Here is a 24,696-nt window from a genome sequence, read left to right as displayed (position 1 = left end):
CAAGCTCATATTCTTACTTGGTGTTACGGTTATGTGGACTCTGTTTTAGTTTCAGGATTCCGGCCTATCTTTTTCGGCCCAAAAAATTTTGCTTTTTCGGCCCAAGAAAACTTGCTTCTAAGAGTGGCTAATCGCTCGCGTGCTCAAAATCAATAATCAAGATTCCCGAGTCACAACCGTTCGCTCGCGCCTAGACTTTGCTATCAATGTGGATATTGAGAGGTGAGGAGGCAAATTCAAAATTGGCTAATCTTTGCAGATGCACTGTGGACTGCACTAGGGATAAAGCCAAGGCTTGAGTGGTAGTATGACTCAAAAACTAGACAATCCAAGTAGATATTGGTAGTGAAGTCTAAAGCTCAAAGGACCGTCAAATCTGCTCTGCTGATGTAGAAAAACTCATTGTGGAAAACGCCAACTTTCCTTTTAGTGATGTCAGACTTACTTTCTTCATTTCATGGTACACTGATTGTCTTCTTTCCTTTTTTTTAAATTTTTCTGTAAGAGAAAAAGACTAAAAGTCCAAAACTTTAGATACTAGTTGAAGCCTGGAAGGCTGGAACTCCTCATTCTAAAACAGTGAGGTTGTGGATTTGGGGTGTAAACTGTAAGCCATCAAAGAACTGATGCACTGGGCATACAGGTGAAAGAAAGATTGCAAGGCCAATATGAACTCGTTGTGGGCGTTTTTGGCTTCCCTTACTCTGATTCGCAGCACTCTCTACAACTACCTCCCTGAAACACTGCGCTTATACATCTCTTCACGCTTTGAGGAGTGGACTAGCCATTTCACCACAGAGGAGACAATGGTGTTTCGAGACAATCAAAGCAGCTTTCTCAGGCTGCTAATCTTTACCTTGGAGAAGTACTACCCACCATTTCAACCCCTCGCGAGATGGTAGAAAAGACAAAGACCGTGAGGAATCTTACCTTTTCCGTGGATAAGAACTCAGAAATGATTGTGTAATACCCGGCTCAAATAATAATTGAGCTAGATTAATACTAAAGTCCATCAGTTTATTAAAATATTATTTAGTAAAAAAAAATGGTTGAAGTATTAGATGAAAGAAAACCTAATTATCGTAAAAAGGAAATAAAGTTCTTCTTCCTCATCTTCCTTAGGGTTAGAGAATATAAAAAAATCAAGTTGAAGATTCACAAACAAAAGTTACAATCAAGTTAATCCCTTAAAGGTGAGTACATGTCCTCTTTTTATTTAAGAAGAAATATCAAGTTGATTGCTATTATTTGGAGTTGAAGTTTTGAGAGAAAAATCATGAAATCCTTCATTAATCTTGATGATCTATTTGAGTAAATTATTGGGCTTTGTTTATTCCATGTTCTTAAGATTTATCGATGATTATTGAATGAAATTTGAAGGCTGAAAGTAAGGATTTGAGTTTTTAAAGATTGAATGAGAAATTCTATTTTTGAATGAGATGTTGTGATCCGGAATAATGAATTAAAATAAAATTTTGTATTAATGGATAGATTATTGCTGTGATTATTATATATCATTAGAAAGCATGTTGAATCTAGTTTCTAATTAAACAAACGAAAGTCAAATATGAGTTTTTTTATGAAGAGTTGTCTAATTTTAACTTAAAGATATGCAGGCTGTAAGACAACAGTATCATGGTTGAATTACGAAATTCTTCTTAATTTGTATACAAGGATTTACAGATTAAGCCATATATGTTTGGAAAGCTTATTGGGTCTACTTTCCAATGAAATAAACAGAATTGAATTTGGAGTTTTCTATGAATAATATATAGTTTTTATTAGAAAGTATACAGGCTGTTTGGTAACAGTATATGACGTGAATTTCAAAAATTGTTATAATTAATCTACAAAGAATTACGAGGTATGCCATATATGGCTAGAAAGCTTATCAAGTTTAGTTTCTAACGCTTTAAAGAGATCATAATTCTGATTTGGATATATTGAGATATGACTGTTTTAATGAAAAGAGGTCAAGCTGCTAATATTAATTAATTAAGTTAATCCTTATGTAACTTAGTTGATTTTTGTATAAATGGTCTCAAAAAGGGTTGATTAAATTCTGATATGTTAAAATGATCTTGGATAGACCATTAATTATTTCGGGGGAAAAACTAAGTGGAGGAATCGAATGGAGGTAAGTAGAATCTCACACACTTTATTTGTTTTCGACTCTATGTATGTTTGTATGTTTCTAAATGAATGAATATTTTATTTTATTATTTTCGATGTATGAAAATAGAATCTAGCATATGATTATTTTGTATTTTTCTATATAAATGATGGATCATGCTTATGAATGAAATGAGAAAATGATTTATGTTTAGAAAATGATTTTATGATGTTTACATCCCGGGGAAGTGGGATCATCGACACCAAAACTAGTTCTACGACCCTGACTAACGGGTAATAGTAATTAGCAAAGACATGATCATACGACCCTGGCTAATGGGTAATTGTAGTTAGCATAAGGCCCTGGCTAGTGGGTTATAATAGTTAGCAATGATCATAAGGATGAAATTGTCGATACGACCAATATCACGGGTTATAACAGTGACCGTAGCTAACGATAAACCAATGATAATGATGATTTATGATGATGATGATTTACGATGATTTTTAATGATTGATCAATGATTTGGTTTGATTATGATATTTGAATGATAGCATATTTTGCAATGATTTATGAAGTGACATATTTTGACATTGATTTATGAATTTATGAAATATTTGACAAAACAATGAGTTTGAAATGTTTTGATATTATGATTTGATGAATGTTTTAAATGATCTATATGATGTGTAAGAAAACGATGCTTGATCTGATAAAGTGTGTGAGCCTATACTTACTGAGCTATGATTTACTCATTCCCTTTTTACTTTTTCTTTACAGATGATTAAGTGATAAGTTTGGTTAGTCTTGTGTGAAGCTAGAAGATGAAATGAAAAAGATTACTTAGTCATCGGAGAATATGTTGGCTAATGAAATCTTAAGAGATAGTTATGTATTTTATATGGTTTGTATTTGGATATATAAAGATGTATTATCAGTTGGATTAAACATATAGATTTTACTTGGTAGATTGTTTTATTGAAAAATTTTAGAATGTTTAAGAAAAAAAAATTTGTATTACTTTGAGATTTTTTTCAAGATAATACAACTATGTTACGTCTTGATATCGAGGCTTGACAGATTGATGTCTTCGAACATGTACCAATGAAGTGGAAGTACTTCTCTGAATATAGCCAAGGAATGTTTAAGCAGGAGATCGGATGGTACGAGCTGTCATTTCACAAAGAGTGCAAGCACGTGGTCACCAGGTCTTATTTGCCACACATCCTGGAAAAAGCCAACAAGATCAAAGAGAGAAACCAGGTGGTGAAGCTCCACACGGCTGCTCATGATGTTTGGACTTCAAAACCTGTGATAATTCAGCATCCGATGACGTTTGAGACCTTGGCTATGAATGGTGATCTCAAGAACATACTTGTGGAGGATCGCAACACGTTCATGAATAGTAAGGAATACTACCAACAGATTGGAAAAGTATGGAAAAGGGGGTACTTGTTTTATGGGCCTCCAGGCACGGGAAAGTCTAGTTTGATTGCTGCTATGGCTAATCATCTAAATTCTGATATCTATAATTTGAATCTCTCAGCTGTATCCTCAGACTTTGTTTTACAAAATTTGTTACTTAGCATGGCCAATCGTTCCATTCTTGTGATAGAAGATATAGACTGCTGTGAGAAGCAGCAGAACAGAGAATCAGGGGTAGAGCAAGCTATAAAGTATCGGCAGCAGAACAAGGCTAGTCTGTGATATAATACAAAATTATGCAATCATAATACAATTTTACATAACCAAAATAAATTTGAACTTAACTGGATATTTATGTTTATGGGATAGAATTAACGGTCTTGAACTGGAAATGGGGCTCTAATATGCAGAATTCTGAAATCTGTGAATTCATTGAAATTGGGGCTATTAAAATGTCAATGTTCTTAAAGGAGTTAAACTTGTTTAGATCGGTTTGATTGGTTCATATGAGCACATTCTTGCTAATGAACTCTAAATGCTAATCTAGTCTCTAGATTATGGATCCAAGGGTACGATTTGAATGTCCTGGTTAAAGAAATTGAAAAATCTTTTCTGAATTTCATGGCTAAATTTCTTTTCTTTTTAACTCCTGAAACAATAAATGCAGTACGCAAGCAATTGATTTATAACTCCAAATTTTAACTTTAGCTATGTCCATCTTTCATGTTGTCCTCACATGTGACGCTTTCTGGACTCCTGAACTTTTTTTATGGTATCCTATCCTGCTGTGGGGAGGGAAAGATTCTGGTTACTACTACCAATTACAAAGATCGGATTGATCCTGCATTACTTCGAGCTGGTCGCATGGACATGCACATCTACCTAACCTACTGCAGTTTCTCTTCCTTCAAGCAATTGGCTTTGAAGTATTTAGAGATTTCTGATCACAGTCTCTTCAATCACATTGAAAAGCTTCTAACAAAGGTTGAAGTTTCCCCTGCGGAGGTTGCTGGTGAACTGATGAAGACAAGGGATCCTAAGGCTTCTCTCGAGGGCCTGATCAATCATCTTGAGGAAAAGGTAAATAGAAGCATTGTCTTTTTTTTTAGGAAAATTAGTAGTTTTACTTTGACTTAGTCCCTTCTGGACTGTTTTTCATAATGACTTGTCTAGATTTAGGGCTTGATGAGTGCCGATTACTCTGAAAGAACATGGATTCTATCTATTGTTCATGTTATCTTCCTCATGTTGAATGTGATTAATTGGGAGTTTTCTGCAGTTGCTTGCAGATGGCAATTCTGAAGATAGTCCCAGGCATTCTCATCCATCAAATTGCCAAGTCCAGGAATCCTCAATTTCCATTCCTTTGGCATCCAATGAAACTAGTATGGACGATGTAAAGTCCCCAGGTGCCAACCTAGATGTTTCAGCTGATAAACAGAAGTCCACAACAGAATCAAATTTAACTGAGAATAGACCGCAAGAAGAAGGTAGCAACAACTTTGACAAGAAGGATTTGATCCAGGACCAATCTTCCAGATATAATATCCTAGAAGTCATTGAAGACATGGAGAAGGAGCTATTAAGCTACAAAGAAGAAATAACACTGCTGCAAAAGAAATCCAGTCCGATTCTGAATAAACTGGCTGAGATGATGGCCAAAATATAAGAAACTCACTAAATATTTCCCGGATGCTAGGGTCAACTTGGAGATCTTTAGGTTAATAGGAGATGGATTGCGTCGACAGAATACTCTTTTAAACATACTGAAGATGTTTACTGGTAATTAAAATATAGTAATTGAAAAGGGATCCTTTAAATTGTAATGACACTTTAGTGACTGCCAAATCCACTTCATTATCTATATAGAGCATGCTTTTCTCCTCTATTTTATTTTTTTAAGCATTGTTAGAATAAGCTGGCATTACTTGTGATTTATGACATTTGTCCCATGTATTTCTTTGTAGCACTTTAGGTTCTTTGGACAGGTTTAGCATTTTCCGTGGAACTCTTTGCTTCATCTGAAATTTTTCCTTTTAGGACTATTAACCTTTGTTTTTTCTTTTGGGCTGGGACCAGGAGGAAGGGTAAACTGGACCAGAAGTGAATGGCACTTTATCAACTTGTAGCGAATGAAACCCATAGAGTCATTAGCTGCCAAACCATAGCCGCCAGCTGCAACTTCATATATCATTCATCCAATCTTCAATTTTTTTTTTCTTCCAGCGTAAAGCGAAGGTGTTGGCAAACGTCAAAAGCAAGATAAAGAAAACTTTATAAAAAAATTTAAAGACAAGATTTATTAATGTATGCTCTAATTTCCACAAGGGTGAAGTGAACAGAGATGTATTTTTTTGTATGGCAGGATTGCCAAGGCCCAAAGGACAAGACTGAGATTGACACTTAACGAACGGAATTTTCACGGCAGAAAGAGCTGGAACTTGAAAATAGTAGTACATTATATTCGTGCATCCAAGCATGAGCTTTCGATTCCTTTCTATCAATTTAACTGATCCTACTTTTATCAGCTTGATTCCATTTTTGCTAAGCGTGGCTCCTGCGTGGATAGGTACGCTCAGATGCTATTATAATCTCCATTGTTGACCAAATAAGACTTGCAGACAGGGAAAATGTAGGACTGAACTTTATGTCTTTATCGTCTTTTTTTCAACATCATGAGTTTTTAACACGGAAATTTCTCTGGGCAGTGTATCAAAAAGAAAACAAGGAAATTTCTCTGTCACAAACCAGAAGGCGGTGATGAATAGAAAGTAGAGCTCCTTTTCTATAACTTCTGTCCTTTATAAATTAGCCCAAAGAATTGCTACTAGTGAAAGGAAATCAGTAGGCTAAAACTTGCTATGGCATCAACACTATCAGTGTTGGCTGCTTTCACCATTATCCGCAGCACATTCAATGAATTCTTTCCAAACGAAATAAGAGAGTACTTCTGGAGTCTCATTCGCCGTTTCTCACCAGAATTCACCTTGGTTATAGAAGAATCACACCATGGATCAGGCAACCATATTTACAAGGCTGCCATGGCGTACCTGGGTAGCCATGTGCTGTCTGCTTCTTCTGCTGATGGTTCTCTCAAACGGCTCACTGTAGGCAAGAATGAGAATGTAAGGCAGTTCACATTTGGCCTTGATAGACACTCGGAGATTGTGGATTTCTTCCACGGTGTTCCCATGAAATGGAAATACTATTCCGATGTTAACACAAATAGTAATATTCAACTGACAGCTGAATCAAGGTGGTACGAGCTTAGTTGTAAGAAAAAGCACGCTGAGATGGTAGAGAGCGAGTATCTCCCTCATGTCATTGACATGGCCAAAAAACTGAAAGACCGGAACCGGATGGTGAAATTTCACACTATCAGAAGTGAGAGTTGGTGCTCAAAAGGTGTCAATCTAGAGCATCCCATGACATTTGACACTCTAGCCATGGATGGAGACCACAAGAAGGATATTGTGGAGGATCTTGATAGCTTTATCAATGGCAAGGAGTACTACAAGAAAGTTGGAAAAGTGTGGAAGCGAGGTTACTTGCTACATGGTCCACCAGGAACTGGAAAATCAAGTTTCATTGCAGCCATGGCAAATCATCTGAACTTTGATATTTTCAACTTGAATTTATCTGCAGTCAAGTCGGACTCATCTCTTGAGTATTTGTTGCTTCATGTGTCAAATCGTTCCATTCTTGTGATTGAAGATATTGACTGTACAGTCAAACTACAAAACAGGGAAGCAGGGGATCAAACGGCGAGTTATCCACATCTCCAGGTTAGTCGTATTTTCTCAACTCAATATAGATGCACATAAACTAGATAGTAATCTGATCTTGGAGATAAGCTTTTTATTATGCTTGTATATCTATATTCTGGAAATGTCTTTTTTCTTGACTGAAAGTCAAAGACAGAAATGCCCAGAATTTCATTATGTTATATATTGGAATGATTCTGTATCCTGCTTGACTGTTCATTTATTTGTTCTAGTCATTCTTAAAGATTTTGGAAGTTTTTGAACTAATGAATTTGCTTTCCTGTAGGGTTAGTTTGACAAAATATGTAATTCATGATCATCTTGACTTGATTCTTCCCTGTGTATTAAGTCTCTTCAATTTTATGTGTTCCATCGTCATTTCATCAGGTGACGCTCTCTGGACTTTTGAATGCCATTGACGGCCTATTGTCATGCTGCGGAGACGAGAGGATAATTGTTTTCACCACCAACTATAAGGACAGAATTGATCCAGCGCTGTTGCGAGCAGGTCGCATGGACAAGCACATATGCTTGTCATATTGCACATTCTCTACCTTCAAGCAACTCGCAGCCATCCACCTTGGCATTTCGAATCATGATCTTTTTTCTCGGATTGAAAAGATTATAGGACAGATTAAAGTGTCCCCCGCTGAAGTTGCTGGTGAACTATTGAAGTCCAAAGATTCCAAAACTTGTCTAGAGGGCCTAATTCAGTTTCTAGAGAGCAAGGTAACTTCATTTTCAGCCAATTCATGTTGATATTATTAAGCTGCTTGATAAATTTATGTTGCATTGCATCATCATAGTTGAAATTGAAAAAGGGGCTAGAGTGCAGGAAAACAAGAAACTGTATCATTGAATCATAGTTGCACTGCATCATTATTTGACATAATAACATACACATGAATGTAGTTAAACCATGGGTTTGGGTCAATAAAGCAACACCGCAGAAAGCCGAATGACCCTCTCCCATATTTTATTTTGCATTTTGTTGCTTTTCATGGCCGATCTGCATTTTAAAATGACTTTGCTCTGAACAAGGTATATTCGATGTCAGGTCATCCTATTGACTACTGGAATTTTGCTTATTAAAATTGGTCTTTCAGGTTTAGAATCTGGAAGTTTCATTGAAATTCAAAGCTATATTACAATAATTTTAGCCTCGCAGACAGCAGAAAAAAATGGTATAATAGCAAATATGTTCAGGCAGAGGACTAGTGTTCCTATCTTTGTAACTGTTGCAATGATGAGTTAATATGAAAGCAATGGTGAGTTAATATGAAAATGGGAGTTTACTATGACCATGGACTGTTATCATTGGTGTCTCCTGCCTGGCAGAAAGGTAGCTTTCTAGTCTAAAAGGATGCGACTTTTGTTCACTTTAGATTAATGAAACCAAGTTATAGTTGTCCTATATAGTATATGTTAACTGCATAGTTTACTAGTATTTAATTTCAATGTCTAATGCATGATCAGACAGACCCTTGGCATGAGTGACTTGCGGGCAGCAGTTAGTGAATTACTATTTTCATTTTTAGCTGTATTTTGCACTTGTTTTGCCCCCATCAGGAGTCACAGGCAACTCCAGAAAAGACAAAGCCACAGGGAGAAGATGGTAACAATAACAAGCAGGAGAAAGGATGTCAAAGCAAGGCTTCCACTAAAACTGATATGACCAATGGTGACTCTCCAAATCATAATGCAATTACATTTCCCGTTGTTGGTTCTAATGCAATGACAGTAGGTGAGTATACAGTAAAGGTAGAACTAGCACCCATCCTTAGGGCAGTTCTTTTGAAGCATGGAGACATTGTTGCCAACAGCACATTGAATTCAATGCAATGCCGTTCATCTCTCCTTGAGATTGCCTGTGGCATTATCCAAAAACTACAAGCAGTGAAATTGGAAGGCATAACGGAACTTGAGCTCCAGTCCTTGCTTACAACTGTTTCTGATTTGGAATCAGTCAAACTGCAAATCAGTTGGCTCCATAAGAGACTAGATGAGATTATTGAGGCAGTGCAATTAGTCAGGCGTTCTTCCACCCTCAAGGAAGACGAGGAAAAATCTTCAAGAAATTGAGATGGAGAAAGAGATGGAAAGTTGCCACACAGAAAAACCAGAGCTACAAAAGAAATCCCTCCAAATTCAGAAAATGAAGGTTGTGACCCAAAAACATTCTGAAAACATCTCAAGCACTGAGGCAAAATTGAGTTATTTCCATGAGAGGTCTTTGGTAGATGGGCTGCTTTGATTCATTTTATCCCACTGTTAAATATGCATTAGTCTAGTAAAGAAGTTCAACAGCATCCCATCCACACCTCCTTACTGCTACCCAGAGTTAGAAACTCTCTTGTAATTTGTAAGTAGGATATCTGAAGTACATTATTTATTCTGAAAATAACCTGGGCAGTAAGTACCAGTTTGATGGAAATTGTGGAACACCAGATTAGCAAGATCCATCTGGTCGCATGTAGGAAAATGGGATCCATCTCCTGCATCTGTTGATCAGGAAAACTGATTCCAAATTTCTTGGAGAACACTGATTCTAATTGTTTCTAAAGGATATCAGAGGACCAGCTGAAATATTACATTTTACAACCTTTCCTGGTAGCCAAATCCATTTAGGAGTTCATCACTTGCCTTCCTGAAAAAGAAAAAATGATTGAGCTTTGTTATTTTCACCACCCTTTTCTACCTTGGAAAGCATTTTATTGACCCAAATCCTGATTCAATCCTATTTCATTCCTTGTCTAGTTCTAAGCTTGCAACCGAAGTCCAGCTTTAAACTTCTCTCAAGATATTGATATTTGTAATCTGTCTATTATGCCAAGGCTCAAATACTTCTTCTTCTTCTTCACAGGAACTAAAAATTTACTAAATGTTCAATATGGTACAAAATAATTTGATTACATGAAAAAGATACAAGACCAAGCATAGGCTTAAACAATAAGCCAGAGTCATTTAGCCCTGTTACCAGAATTCTGGTAGTCTGTCAATCGGAATGCTTGAGAATAATCTGCCATACAATGCAGGTCATACCGATCATCACGCAAGTTTTTAGGTCTCCTTCCATTTGTTAGGGTTCTGTTTTTGGAGCCCTGGCCCCTTCACCTAAAGTTGAAATGTACTAGTTTGGTAATATACTAGCTACTACTAAGTTGTGCGTTGTTTTAATTCTGATAGTATGTTATAGCAGCCTATTTTTATAGTTGGAAATATCCTTTCATTGCAGTTGGCCTGATATGGATCCTAGAATGGAACTCACTGCAGCATCCTGTGGCTTCTGTATTCCTAGCTATAGGCTATATATAGTGATACATGCTCAAATCACAGACTAAAACACTATATAGCAGTGGGAATTCCTACAAGCCAGATGATCTTCGCAAGTTTTGAGCCTGTAAATCATAGTTATAAGATACATGAGAAAAAATGAAAAACTTCCTCTTGGGCTCTCTGATTCTTTCACAGGCCAAAAGAGCTTTTCCTAATGCCTTTTCTTTTCTTTTCTTTTTTTTTTTTCTAGTTTTTGAATGGAATCTTATAGCTTCATTAAGCTTCCGTTGTTCTTTACATTTCTTGTCAAAGTTAAATCAAATCTGCGTCTTGTAAAATGATGCCAAAAAAAAAAATGATATATGTCATTAATTCTCACATTTTTTTTAATTGAAAATTTCATTCACCATTAACAAGTATTCATACATGCCATCTAATTATACTACTGCTAGCTTATTTCCAAATAAATAGAAGAATAAATAATAAAGACATGTTTGCTTTTGTCCAAATTTTCATTACGTCAACAAAAAGTCAAAAAGAAAAAATCTTTGTGAAAGAAAACTAGAAAGTGTTTATTTTATTATTCAAATAAAATTTTAGAATATTGTTTGTGTTGTGGGTATTATTATTTATTAGTTTTAGAAAACAATTTTTTATTAAGAAGAAAAAGGAGAAAGGAGAAATTGCCCAGCTGCCAAACATGTCCTTAGTTTAGAAAAAAAAAAGAAAAGGCTTTTCTGAACGAAGAATAACAACAAAAAACAAAAGCCTCTCCCCTGGTGCCCTGGAATTATCTTGTGCAGTCAACCCCACGCTATTCCTTTCCTTTTCCTCCAATCACAAGGTTCTGTCTTTCTCTGCATCTCTCTCTCAAGCTCTATCCAATCCGAAATGGAGAAAGGTAGAAGCTTTTTGGGTTTGTCTTTCATTGCCTTCTATTTTTCTTTTCTTTTTAGATGAAAATGTGATTTTTTTTTCCTTTCAAGTTTGAATTTTTTGTTTTTTTTTTCTGGTCGGAAATTTTGACTGTTGTCGTTTCTGTTGATGGGTTAGGGTTCAATTTTTGTCTTAACGCGTTTTTGTGTTTGATCAGTAAATGGGTAATTGGAATAGGGTTCTTTTTGGCAGTTTTCTGGCTTATTTTCATGTCATTGTGGTTTGCTAGGGCTTTGATGGTTCAGATCGTGGAATTGGGTTTTTTTTTTTTTTTTTGCTTTCCTTATGGTAATGATGTTGGTGAATTTCTTACCCTAATTTCTTGGAGTGAATTTATGTTTTTGAAAGCTGAAAGAGACTTTAAAAAATTAACTTGAAGATATGGGTAGCAAATGTTCTTGATGTTACAAAAGGCATGACATTCATCTGTAAGAGAGTAATGCTAGCTTTAATGGGATTGCCTGGTTGTTTTATTTTCATGCCAGGTTTTGAAGATAAGATTTGGAAAACATTATTTGGGTTGAGTATATTATCATGATTGATGTAAGACATTCTCCTAGCATCTTGAACCAGCATAGTTGGAATGAAATGGTTCAACTGGATATGGACATTGTTATTGCCTGCTATCTATCGTGATGCTGGATTTTGGAAGATAGCAATCTATGAGAACTAGATCTTGCCTGGGCATGCAATTTTCGTCTGATATAGAGTCTAGTTTTGGTTAATAGCATTGAAAGTTTGCATCACTGGGGTGCTAAACTGTGGAAAGTGTGACGGAAACCTATTTGTGAATTAAATCCATGGGGAGCTTTGCATCTTTCTTTTTCTTTTTTTTTTTTTTTGGGGGGGGGGGGGGGGTGGGGTTGTGATGGGTCGAGTGGGTATTGGATTTTAGCATACATCTTGTTGTACATAATATTTGCCCTTTAGGCTTTGCAACCCCTTTCCTTTTGCAACAATGATGTGTTCTACTTGCATCTTTATTGCTTGTGTTGTGATTATGAGTTGTTATGCCATTGAACATCCGTGATCTCATTCCTAGTTTTTTATAACTTAGGAAAGGGCATGGCAGCTGAGGATGATCTCGACTTGTTAACTCTGCAGTCTCAGCTAAGTGAAACTCATGAAATGTGGAAGCATGAGATGGAAAAATGCCAGAGCCAAGTAGATGTATTACAAGCCAAAATTGTTGAGGTAAAGGCATGCATTCAGGGGTCGGAGGAGGAATCAAAGAAGGAGTTGGATGTTCTTTGGCGAAGGGTAAAAACTACTGCAACTTTATTGACTTACTTGAAATCAAAAGCAAGAGTATTGGCTGTTCCTGATTTAGCCCATAAATCATGTGGCATCAAACTATTAGAAGGGGTGGGGCTTGTGGATAAAGAAGGTACACCGTTGTCTGGTTGGTCAAGGAGTGTTGATCTCTCTTCATTTGATTGTACTGATGAAGAAACATGGATTGGAATTAGTAGACAACAAGGTTCTTTGGATGAACAAGATGGAGCCTATATTGGTGAATTAATCAAGTCTGTGCAAATGGTCACGGATGTAATGGAAGTTCTTGTTAAGAGGGTCATCATGGCGGAATCTGAAACTGCTATTGAGAAAGAAAAGGCTACTTTAGGCGAGGAAGAAATTAAAAAGAAGACAGTCCAAATTGAGAATATGTCTATAAAGTTGGAAGAGATGGAAAGGTTTGCTCTGGGTACAAATAGTATTCTTAATGAAATGAGGCAGAGGGTTGAGGACTTGGTGGAAGAAACTTCTAGACAGAGGCAACGAGCTGCTGAAAATGAACAGGAGCTTTCTCGTGTGAAGCAGGATTTTGAGTCCCTGAAATCTTATGTTAGCAGTCTCATTAGTGTAAGAGAAACACTTCTTTCATCAGAGAAGCAATTTCAAACCATTGAAAGGCACTTTGAACGGTCAGTATGATTTTTGAGTTCTATGATTTCCTTGACTATACTTGTTCTTGTTTCTTAAATGTCTGTTCCATTCTCAGCATGCCCAGCAATTAATATGAATTTTGTTCCTTCATATATGTCCGTATCAAACCACACTAATTGTATTATTACTACACTCTTTGGTAATTTATATATTACTATATTGTTGGCAAATTATGGCATGGATCTCTCATTGCACTCATTGCTTTTCAACTATCAATCAGGTGTTTGTTTGACGGTAGGTTTCCTATGCTCACTCTGCTTTTGTCCTACCGAGGAACCCAATTTGAGGAGTCGTATTTTTTTGGCTAGTTTGCAATTTTAGGGCTTATGTCAGTATAGGTGTGAACTTGATTTATATGTTCAAAACTGCATTTTGCATCTGAGTAGGTAGGAGGATATGCTGGGGAGTGGTGGTATTTGACACTACTATTGAATGTCTTTCTTTTACACTAGCTTCTTTTAGTTGGTAATCTTATTCATGAGCCTATCCTTATTTTGATGTGAATCAGGCTAGTTGCCAAGACAACGCAGCTAGAGGGCGAGAAAAAACAGAAAGAGGCTGAAGTTCAGAAGCTTATGGAAGAGAATGTGAGGTTGACTGCCCTTCTTGACAAGAAAGAAGCTCAGCTTTTGGCCATGAATGAACAATGCAAAGTAATGGCCTTAAGTGCTTCGAATATTTGATCTGATCTGATTAGCTATTGCGTTCTGCTGCCTGTCGCACTTTGGTGCCTGGTTGTTTACTTCCAGCGGACTAGATGACCATCCAGAGAAGGCAAATTTGTAACGGATACTTTCTTGAAAGTGTAACACTATGAAGAGACCAGGGAACTTGAATTAGTGCCATTGTTGTGCTTTCAAACATTGAAACATGATGTGTGGGTGCATATTGTTGTGCTATTGGAACTCGAATTTGGTGTATTCCATCTTTTCTGTAAGGGGTAGAGATGTCACTATGTTTGTCAAACATCCCACCCTCTCCACTGACCTTTTTCATTTCAGCATGAAATTATAATGCTCTGTTGTGATAAACACAATGAAAATTTGTTCCTTGTAGGCTGGCACTGGATTACAAACTGTTTTCTATGCTTTTTAGATGGATGACTTGGATTACATATCTAAAACATATCATGACAAAGATTCAAGATGATGGTTATTCTTTGATTCCAAGCTCAGGTTATGAGTCGAATAACTTGGATTGTATGCCATCCCATTTATTGACATTGTTAAATTTTAGAGGGAAAAAAAAAGAGGAAACAAGGAAACACCAAATGGACTTTGACCATATATCCTTCGTCAAGACAAGACAAATGACACTGTTGTTATTTTGACGACTCCAAGGTACGACACATCCGTCTAGATGACAGCTGACGTAGCAAGAATAACAAAATGAAAAATGGCCCAGACTTCCTTCTCTAAAACCCCAATTCCCCTGCTCAAAATTGATCAGACAAATCCCTAAATTCTAATACCTGAATTGAAAGTGAAACTCTTCATTGGCTTCTGGTTTTGATCCCACGTCAACTGTCTGCTAAAATGCCTCATACGGCTATCGAAGCCCAAGCTGAAGATGGTGGGTCTGCTTCAAAGCCGCAGCGCATCATCAAACTTGGCAAAACCTCTGATGATATCGACAAAAAGGTCCTTTTTTTTGGCTTCTTCAATTATGTTTGGCGGCTTTTATCTGCATGTCCTACGAAAACGAAGTTTCAAATTTTCTGGGTTTTCTCAAGTTTTTAGGAAGATTATTCCTTTTGCATCGTACCAGGGAAGTAGTAGCAGTTTTTTAACGCTTTTGAAATCATTCAATTTTTTGGTGGGGTTTTTTAAGTCCATGGGAACTGAAATTTTCTATTCTTAATTACAGTTAAAGCATAATTTTGCTTTAACATTTGAAAACAAGAGCTGGGAAATGTTGAACTGGCATTTGGTTTCTTTATTGCTTAGAAAGATTTTTCCTTTTGTTTTTGTTGAGCTCTATCTCCATTGTAATGACGTTATTTGTTTTGTTTTCTGAATAATTTGTAGAGTACAAACAGGAGAGTTAAAGATGTTGAGATTTGTGTTCCAATTGTATATGGAACTATTGCTTTTTATCTTGGTCGAAAGGCTAGCGAGTATGTTTTTCGATGATATAAATTTTCCTTTTTTCTTTTCTTGTTTTGTGGTAGACTAAGGTTAAATAGATTTATCCCCTTCAATTAGGTCGCAGTCGCATAAGTGGACTGTTTATGTGCGTGGGGCTACAAATGAAGATCTTGGAGCGGTGATAAAGCATGTTGTGTTTCAACTGCATCCCAGTTTCAATAATCCTACAAGAATTGTTGAATCGCCACCTTTTGAGTTATCAGAATGTGGTTGGGGTGAATTTGAAATTGGAATTAGCCTTTTCTTCCACAGTGACGTTTGCGACAAGCAGTTGGATTTGTGAGTTGTTTATTTGGTCGCTCACTTGATGTGGTGCCTTGTTTACTAACTAGGCTTCAATATTTATAGGTATCACCATTTGAAGTTGTATCCTGAAGATGAATCTGGCCCTCAGTCAACCAAGAAACCCGTTGTTGTGGAATCATACAATGAGATTGTTTTTCCAGATCCTTCTGAGTGTTTCTTTGCTCGTGTGCAAAATCATCCAGCTGTTCTTGTGCCACGGCTGCCTGCTGGGTTTAGCTTGCCTGCTCCAGGTAAATTTACTTGTTCTGCCTTCTTTTTGGACTCTTGCTCATCAAAAAAATTCTGTGAGGATCACTTTTCTTGTTTCTGCAGTACCACTTGAAAATATGAATGAGAATGGAAGGGGTGATACCAAGGATCATCCACTCAGTCAGTGGTTTATGAATTTCTCAGAGGCAGATGAACTCTTGAAACTTGCTGCAGCTCGTCAGCAGGTTGGAATAGCTAAGTTGCTTTTCATTTTAGCAATTAACTTGGTTGAGCCACTGTGAAGTGTTCTGGTGTTTATATTTGCTGTTATACTACTAGTTATGAATAGGCATGCTATGCTTATACAGAAGTCTAGCCAGATGTACAAGTTAAAGCGTCTTTTAATCCATAATGTAGTCAGCATTACCTGGTTTGTAGATGTTTTGTCTGTCCTCTGCCATTTTGATACAAAATTTTGAGTCACACTTTGTAACCTGCTATCTTGGCCATGAATGTGGGTCAACTCCATAAGCTTTTGGCCTGACTTACAGGCTTTTATGTGTCACTATGCATGTCTAATTCAGTTGTTTGATGTTCACGCTCTTTTATCTTTCATGAACTTGTGGGACAAATGACAATATCTTATGACCGTTTATATTACATGATAGGTGCAAGCCCATATTGTTAAGCTGAGAAGACAGTTAAGTGCGATTGATGGGATGCCTCAACCTTTGAAACCAGCCTCCAGTTATGAATGTACATGATCATGATAGGTTACTATTGGAGTTCACTTTTCGAGTTTACATTGGGGATGACAAAGTGAACTGTGAAGAAGATGTAAAGATGTGGATATCAACTGTATCAACCTTCTTTCTAGATTTAGTTGTAACTTATTTCCTTAAGAGCATTGATTGTAGCTAAGACCTAAGTAGTATGTTAACAACCGTCGATGATATTATCTTGCCCTTTGTCAACCTAAGACATGAAAGAGAACATATATATGCAAGCTTCTATTTTAGTGTAGAAACTTTCCATGATGTGGTAGTAGCTGAAAAGAAAAAATAAAGCTCACCTGATAATATTAGCTTTGACTATCAATGGTCATTGCGGTTAACATTTGTTGTGGGCTGTGGCATATGTTCTCCTAATGTATTTTTGTGCGTGATTACATCTTCTGCTATTGGTCCTAGGAATCCTATTGCTATTGTTGTATGTACTATGGTATGATGATTCATTTAGCCTGTGTAAATTTTGCTCTTGAATAAGGAAATTGGAAGTTTTTACTACCTTCAGACATCTTCAATTCTTGTTCATATATATAAAGTGAGTGACGATGGAAGTTAGCTTTAGCTAAATAGGAACCAAAAGCTTTCTTGAAGAGAAAGGGTTCGAGAGTATGGAAGATAAGGTTTGAACATTGGTGTTAAGTTACATTAACAACATATTAAACATTTTCACTCTTGTAAAGATAGACTTGATTTTGGATGAATGAGGATGTAGGAATTGAAAGGTCTTTGGAATGTGGATAAGTTGTCTGAAGTAGGATAGATCAGGTGGAACAGATTATCCAGGTGTTGCACCAACGAGACTCCATGTTGTTTGGACTTTGGTGTGTGCATTTTCCTCAAAAATACAGTGTATTGCCATTGAGTTTGCTTGGAATTGCTCAAGTATATAATCCTGTGACCGCAGCCTGTCAAGCCGTGGGGCCCATTTCACAAATCTTTTTGTGTTCGATGACTTCTAAATGGAGCTTTATGGGCCACCCTTTTTCTTGTCCATCTAAATGGAGTTCGATTGTGGCTGTGGCAATAGAAAGCGAAGCTGGAACAAATGATGCTAGGTTCTTATCCATTGACCTTTCGTCATTTGAGTTTAGTACTCAATCATTGAGCTTTTGATATTAGAATTATCTTAGAGCATGATATGCATTATTACTCCATTATTTAACAAAAGCTTAATGTCCCCACACCCCAATTCTATCCTAATTCCTTCAAAAGCTTAATGGTGTGATCTTAGATATCTGGTGTTAAATTACTGTATCTATCCCGGTTGGAATTATGAAGAATCATCAAGCCTCCATCTGGAGTTACTAACTTCAATATTAACCCTGTAGCCAACACTGATAGCTGACTTAACGAAGGAGTTTGGTCGAAGAGGTTGTCATTAATAGGCAGTTTTGAATGGGGAAAGTTGGCAAAGCTGAAGATATCACCGGCACAGTGGCAATTTGTGATGTTGAGCAGCCTTACGTAGTTACATTAACCATTTTTGTCTCTTTAAGGCGTTTTCAAGACAAAAGTAACATGGCCTTCACATGCATATCATCATTTGGAATGTGGTCACCAATGGATCACCGCATTACTGAAACATAAAAAATGCCTAAGATTTTTTATCAGCTAGCCATAAAAAGTTTATCTATTATGACTCTAACCTCAATGAAAATGATGGAATAGCCTATCTATTTCATTGACAGAACATGGAGAATAGACTTCAAAGCCTCATGGCCCATCTCATTCTAAATTTACACCTTCAGGTTACGGCCTTGTCACTTTGAAGTAACGAAGTTAGCTATAATATTAGTACAAATTTGTTCTGGGTTTTGGCATGCAAGATTATATTCGTTTGCTAGCTGTTATTTGAAAAAGAATACAAAGGAAGCAAGGAACTTAAGAAGACAGATAAGATTACCATGTAGCTTGTAAAGCCGGCTTTTGGCCTTTGGAACATGGGAAATATCTCCCATGTTGGCTGATTGAAAGGCTGTAACAAGGTATTTGTGGTGCTTTATCAAGGAGGAATGCATTTGCTTCAGTACTCAATTGTGATTATTGTGGTTTTAGAATTTCATGTTTATGGCAGAAGCTCATGGGCAGCCCCATATGCTAAGTTTGTGTCTCATATGCTTGAATTGCCCTTAGTCCTTAACCTTGGCACCTGACAAAGTCTGGATGTTCTAATAGTTGGTCGTCGTTATGGTGAGAGTATATTTGCTTGCCAACTAAGCTAACCTTGCGAGACAGCTTGCAAATATGTTGTAACGGATATAAAACCTGGGGTGACGTTACATTGTGCTCTTTGAGTTGGTGAAATGTAAGGCCGAAAGCAATGAAAAAAATTTGTCTAATGTGGATGACATAAGAGGAATTTAGGAGGAGAAGCCATGCTTCGCTTTCGATGACACTGTGACAACGTGGGGCTAAGCCTTGTTTGTAGTAACCGGAAACTTTCAATTGATCAGCAATAAAGAGCTGTGACTAGGCAGCGCAAATTTAGCTCGACCAAGCTAATTGCTCAACAGGCCAAAATTTGTGTTACGTGGGACAAAAGACTGCTCGCTTTGTGTTGTGTTGGTCCATAAACAACCGGAAATAAGTTCCTTTGAGACTGACGAACTCCGACTATAAAGAAAGGACCAAGTTTTGGACATTCCGTGATTGAGGCAAGCATTCAATGCCCTTATGGCCTATACTACCATTACAATCCTCATCTTATTCACGTACATTGTACCACGACAACAAGATGGGACTGAACTGGTCTCCTGTGGTCCTTTAAAGGTTTAAAGAAAGTATGCAACCAGCTAACATTTCAGGTCCTTTTCTACCAAAAGTTGAGAACTAGCTAGCTGCCATGCCAAATCGTGTAAATTAAGTATGTGATGAAAATTTAATGCCTTTCAAGAAAAAAATGTGGTAATTAATGATTTAATAAATATTTATAGTACTTATAGGCAGTTTAAGCCAATGGTCAAGCTAAGAAGTTGAACATTCTGAATCATGCTAAACAGAGTGATAGTGACGTTTGTTTTTGTTTTATTTTTCTGAGAGAGATAAAGAGAGACATTGACACATAGTTTAAGATGACAACTGGAAATTATATGGTGGTAATGAATTTTCTCAGCCTTAGAATAAGTTATGTATCAGAAGATACATATGGTGGAAAACTTGGGAAGGAAAAACAGAGAAAAATGGACCCATGTTGTCCTTGGTAGAGGCAACAGGGTAGGGTAAGTCCCATGATTGGAGCCTGCTTGCCTTTACATACAGTCATCTGCAATACATCCTTGGTCTGTTCATTTCTCCCACATACCACATTACTTTGTTTCAATACAAAATTCTATCTTCCCACGCTTCCCCCATATAAATTCCTCTATGACCTTAGTTCTTCCCCACCACCTTTCTTTCCATTTCTCTCAGTTTTAGCCTCCCTTATTCCTTCCCCACTATCCCTCCAAAAATCAAAGCTTGAGTAAATGGCTATCAAGAAATCAAACATACTACCTCAAACGGCAGCTATCAAACAGATTCTCATAAGGTGCTCAAGTTTTGGCAAGAAACATGGATGTGTTCATGGAGGAAGCCTTCCAGATGATGTACCTAAAGGCCATTTTGTTGTCCATGTTGGAGAAAACCGAAGCAGATACATAGTTCTAATATCATGGTTGGCTCACCCTGAGTTTCGGAGCTCGCTTCAAAGAGCAGAAGAGGAGTTTGTGAAGGATTTAGAGCAGAGGAAGAACAAAAAAACAGCAGAAACTAATCTGTCACTTGAAGTAAATTGGCTCTGCAGATCATGAGCTTCATTTCATTAATATATAGGCTTTAAACATACAAAAGTTTGTTTAACTACTACAAGAGTTGTTTGCCTAACAGTATGGATCACCATGCACAGATCCATCATGTTACCTAAACTGATCAGATGGCAGAACCTGTTACAAAGTTTCAACAGAAATGCCATACCTAGTTGCTTCAACCACTAACACACTAACACTCCTCCTTGGTATTTCTGTTGGAAACTCCAAGACTTTTCCTTAATGTTTCAAACCTTGCCTTTGGTAAGGCTTTGGTCAGAATATCTGCAATTTGATCTTCTGACTTGCAATGCACCAGTTTCACTTCATTCTCAGCTTCAACTTCTCTAATAAAGTGATACTTGATCTTAATATGCTTAGTTCTTCCATGAAACATAGGGTTCTTGACCATTGCAACTGCTGACTGATTATCACAAAAAATTTCTGTTGGATCATCTTGCTTTTGACTCAAATCCAACAGAATTTTTCTTAGCCAAATTGCTTGATTAACAGCAGCTGCAGCAGCTATATACTCTGCTTCTGCTGTTGATTGAGCCACAGTTTCTTGTTTCTTTGAATTTCAGCTGAACACATTTAATCCAATGAAAAACACATAGCCTGAAGTGCTTTTCATGTCTTCATGAGAGCCAGCCCAGTCACTATCTGTGAATCCTACCAATCTTGAACTGTCATTCTTCTTGAACCAAATTCCAAGTTCATTGGTTCCTTTGACATATCTCAACACTCTTTTTGCAGCCTTAAAATGCAACTCACTAGGATTTTGCATGAACATAGAGAGTAAATTTACAGCATACATGATGTCTGGCCTTGTTGCTGTCAAATACAATAAGCAACCATCCAAGCTTCTATAAATAAAACCATCAACTTTGTTACCTCCATCTTCCTTAACAAGTTTCTCATTTTGAGCCAAATGAGTGTTGACTGGTTTGCAATTTTCCATCCCAAACTTATTCAGGATTTTTATTTGCATATTTTTTTTGACAAATGAAGATTCCTTGCTGGTCTTGATGAATCTCCATTCTAAGAAAGTAAGACATTTCTCCCATATCTGTCATCTCAAAAATTTCTTGCATTTGGAGCTTAAAATCCTCCACAAGAGTAGATTTGCTACCTGTCACCAAAAGATCATCAACATACAAAGAAACAATCAACAGATCATTACTGTTAAAAACTTTAATGTACAATGTTGCTTCACTGAGACTTTTCTTAAATCTTAACTTCAGTAAATGATCATCAATTCTGGAATTCCACACTCTTGGAGCGTGTTTTAATCCATACAAAGCCTTCTTGAGTAGATAGACTTTGCCTTCATGTCCCTTGGCAACAAAACCATCAGGTTGTTCAATGTAGATCTCCTCCTCAAGGTAACCATTCAAGAAGGCAGATTTGACATCAAGTTGGTATATTTTCCAACTTTGCTGAGTTGCTAAGGCTAATAGCAGCCTTATGGTGTCCAACCTTGCAACTGGAGCAAATGTCTCTGAAAAATCAACACCAAGCTGCTGGGAATAGCCTTTAGCTACCAATCTAGCTTTTAAGTTTGTTGATGAAACCATCAGCATTCAACTTTGTTCTGAAAATCCATTTAACACCAATGATGTTTTTGTTGCTTGGTCTGTCAACCAGTATCCATATTTGATTTTTCTCAATCATTTGTATCTCCTCCTTCATGGCATTCCTCCACTCTAAAAATTTGACAGCTTCTTCAAAGCTTGCAGGTTTAAGAATGGTAACATTTGATCTTTGATAAATATCTGTGAGTGGTCTGATTCCTCTCACTGGTTCATGATGAATGATTTCATTTTCAAACATATATTCTTCTTGATCTTGGAAACTTATCATGTCTGTAGCAGTTTGCTTGACTGATTCTCCCTTTGACTTTTCTCAATTCCAGGCAGTTTGCTCATTAAATCTCACATTTCTACTTACAATCATCTTGCCTGTAAGTGGATTGTAAGTCCTATAGCCTTTGGTGATGTTGCTATAGCCCAGAAAAATACATATTTCTGTTTTTTGATCAAGCTTGTCCCTTTTGATATCAGGAACGAACACATAACAGATGCTGCCAAAAACTCTGAGGTGGTGCACTGATGGTTTGCTTCCATACCAGGCTTTGAAAAGAGTGTTTCCCTTCAAAGCTTTTGTGGGCAGCCTGTTGAGCAAGTAGACAAAGGTATTGACTGCCTCTGCCCAAAATTTCTTTGAAAGATTCTTCTCAAACAGCATGCATCTTGCCATCTCTATGATTGTTCTATTCTTCTTTTCACTGACTTCATTTTATTGTGGAGTGTAAGTTGTTGTCAGTTGGTGTTCAATTTCTGCAACTTCACAAAACTCATTAAATCTGTCAGATGTGTATTCAGTACCATTGTCTGACCTTATGATCTTGATTTTGCAGCCACTTTGATTCTCAATCCAAGCCTTGAACTTCCAGAATACATTTGCAACTTCAGACTTTTGTTTCATGAAGTAAATCCAACACATTCTGGTAAAATCATCTATAAAAGCAATGAAATATCTACTGCCATTCAAGGATAAGGTTCTCATAGGACCACAAACATCAGTATGAACAAGTTGTAGTTTTTCAGTTGCCCTCCATGCTTTGTTAATTGCAAATGGTAACTTACTTTGTTTTCCTAGCTGACAGACTTCACACACTCCAGCACTGACTGCAACAGTAGGCATGTTTAATACAAGATCATTTTTATGCATGAAATTCAATGCATTGTAGTTGAAGTGTCCCATCCTTTTATGCCATAAAGAAGATTCATCATGTGAAGTAGCATATGCAGAGGAGTTTGCTTCATGCCAATTCAAGGAAAAACATTTTCCTTTCATATTAACAGTAAAGAGTTCATGGCCAGTGGGATCATGAATTATGCATGCCTTATCTTTGAAAACTAAAGAGTAGTTATTTTCTAGCAACTGTCCTACACTTAACAGGTTTTGATCTATTTTACGTACAAATAACACATCTGAAATAAGTTTGGTACCTGTTGGTGTCTCAACTGTCACTACTCATTTTCCTTTGACTTCTATGAAATCACCATTACCTATTCTGACTTTAGAGGTGCAGGTCTTGTCTAGTTCTTTGAACATGTTGATATCAGATGCCATATGGTGTGTGCAGTCACTGTCAATGAGCCATACACTTGAGGAGGTTCTGGTTCCATAGCAAGTTGCAACAAAAACTTACTCTTCTAACTGCTGTTGATTGTCAGCAACTCTGGCTTGTTAATCTGGCTGCTGCTGTTTTTTGTTTTTACATACCTTTTTTATGTGACCAAGCTACTTACAGTACTTACATTGTATGTCAGGTCTGTACCAACAATATTTCTCCAAGTGAGTGGTCTTTTTGCAGTGAGAGCAAGGTGGAAACTTTCTTTTCTTTTCATTGTTTCTAGAACCTTTGTTTCTTTGATCTCTTTGTTTTCTGCCTTTGCTTTCTGTTTGCATCTTGCCTTTCTCCTTGGCTGTAAAAGCACCTTCTGTTGAATCCTCTTGTCTGATAGCCCTTCTTTGCTCTTGAGCTTGTAAAGCATTGAACAATTCTGCTGAAGTTATCTTGGTCAGGTCCTTGGAGTCTTCAAGGGATGAGATTTTTTACTCAAACCTCTCTAGTAAGCTGACAAGAACCTTCTCTACAATTCTTTTGTCTGACAGCTCCTCACCAAGTAATCTAATCTTGTTTACTATCTTCATGAGTCTGTCATTGTACTGCTTTAAATTTTCAGACTCCTTCATCTTTAAGGCTTCAAACTCTCTTCTAAGATTCAACACTTGCATTTGTCTTGTCTTGTCACTGCCTTAAAACTCTTCCATAAGCACATCCCAAGCTTGTTTTGCAGTTTCACAAGTCATGATTCTAATGAATATGTCATCAGAAACTGAAGACTCTATACAGCTTTTAGCCTTGTACCTCTTTGCTTTTTCTTCACTATAATTTTTCATTTGAGTTACTGTTGGATTTGCAGGAAGTTGTGGTGATTCCTTCTCATTTTC

At 37.0% G+C, this 24,696-nt stretch overlaps 2 protein-coding genes and 3 pseudogenes across 6 annotated transcripts; all 5 read left to right on the top strand.

Moving 5' to 3' along the window:
• Positions 1–561: 561 nt before the first annotated feature.
• On the top strand, positions 562–5,315 carry LOC111316260 (AAA-ATPase At3g50940-like; annotated as a pseudogene). The gene is made up of 4 exons (XR_016333246.1): positions 562–961; positions 3,194–3,808; positions 4,277–4,618; positions 4,818–5,315. The product of XR_016333246.1 is annotated as an AAA-ATPase At3g50940-like (transcript).
• A 932-nt stretch (positions 5,316–6,247) lies between these two features.
• LOC111317237 (AAA-ATPase At3g50940-like) lies at positions 6,248–9,706 on the top strand (annotated as a pseudogene). Its single transcript, XR_016333052.1, has 3 exons — positions 6,248–7,323; positions 7,690–8,031; positions 8,872–9,706. The product of XR_016333052.1 is annotated as an AAA-ATPase At3g50940-like (transcript).
• Positions 9,707–11,263: 1,557 nt separating this feature from the next.
• On the top strand, positions 11,264–14,510 carry LOC111317235 (uncharacterized). Of its 3 annotated transcripts, none has more exons than XM_022919677.2 (3): positions 11,264–11,422; positions 12,572–13,439; positions 13,970–14,510. In XM_022919677.2, the coding sequence occupies exons 2-3, from the start codon at positions 12,580–12,582 to the stop codon at positions 14,142–14,144; spliced, it is 1,035 nt and encodes a 344-aa protein (XP_022775412.2). In that variant the 5' UTR covers positions 11,264–11,422; positions 12,572–12,579; the 3' UTR covers positions 14,145–14,510. The 3 variants fall into 3 exon arrangements, with proteins under 3 accessions (XP_022775412.2, XP_022775411.2, XP_022775410.2); XM_022919676.2 differs by having other exon boundaries at positions 11,281–11,479; XM_022919675.2 differs by having other exon boundaries at positions 11,339–11,494.
• A 300-nt stretch (positions 14,511–14,810) lies between these two features.
• On the top strand, positions 14,811–17,130 carry LOC111317236 (transcription initiation factor TFIID subunit 14b-like). Its single transcript, XM_022919678.2, has 6 exons — positions 14,811–15,101; positions 15,489–15,577; positions 15,666–15,887; positions 15,957–16,144; positions 16,227–16,348; positions 16,772–17,130. Exons 1-6 carry the CDS (start codon positions 14,997–14,999, stop codon positions 16,865–16,867), a joined length of 822 nt encoding a protein of 273 aa, XP_022775413.1. The 5' UTR covers positions 14,811–14,996; the 3' UTR covers positions 16,868–17,130.
• Positions 17,131–20,269: 3,139 nt separating this feature from the next.
• LOC149512040 (auxin-responsive protein SAUR50 pseudogene) lies at positions 20,270–20,829 on the top strand (annotated as a pseudogene).
• The last annotated feature ends 3,867 nt before the right edge of the window (positions 20,830–24,696 follow it).

The sequence above is a fragment of the Durio zibethinus genome, chromosome 24 (genome assembly GCF_047325235.1).
Source record: "Durio zibethinus cultivar Kanyao isolate XHJ-2024 chromosome 24, ASM4732523v1, whole genome shotgun sequence".
Classification (NCBI taxonomy): domain Eukaryota; kingdom Viridiplantae; phylum Streptophyta; class Magnoliopsida; order Malvales; family Malvaceae; genus Durio; species Durio zibethinus.
This window is presented reverse-complemented; position numbering and strand designations above follow the sequence as displayed.

Excerpts from the sequence above, each read along its gene's own strand:
- LOC111317236 (XM_022919678.2), top strand. The coding sequence starts at position 14,997 with ATGCCTCATACGGCTATCGAAGCCCAAGCTGAAGATGGTGGGTCTGCT. Across the intron at positions 16,145-16,226 it reads GTTTAGCTTGCCTGCTCCAG|TACCACTTGAAAATATGAAT; the intron begins GTAAATTTACTT and ends TTGTTTCTGCAG. Across the intron at positions 16,349-16,771 it reads TTGCTGCAGCTCGTCAGCAG|GTGCAAGCCCATATTGTTAA; the intron begins GTTGGAATAGCT and ends ATTACATGATAG.
- LOC111317235 (XM_022919675.2), top strand. The coding sequence starts at position 11,470 with ATGGAGAAAGGTAGAAGCTTTTTGG. Across the intron at positions 11,495-12,571 it reads GAAAGGTAGAAGCTTTTTGG|GAAAGGGCATGGCAGCTGAG; the intron begins GTTTGTCTTTCA and ends TTTATAACTTAG. Across the intron at positions 13,440-13,969 it reads ATTGAAAGGCACTTTGAACG|GCTAGTTGCCAAGACAACGC; the intron begins GTCAGTATGATT and ends GATGTGAATCAG.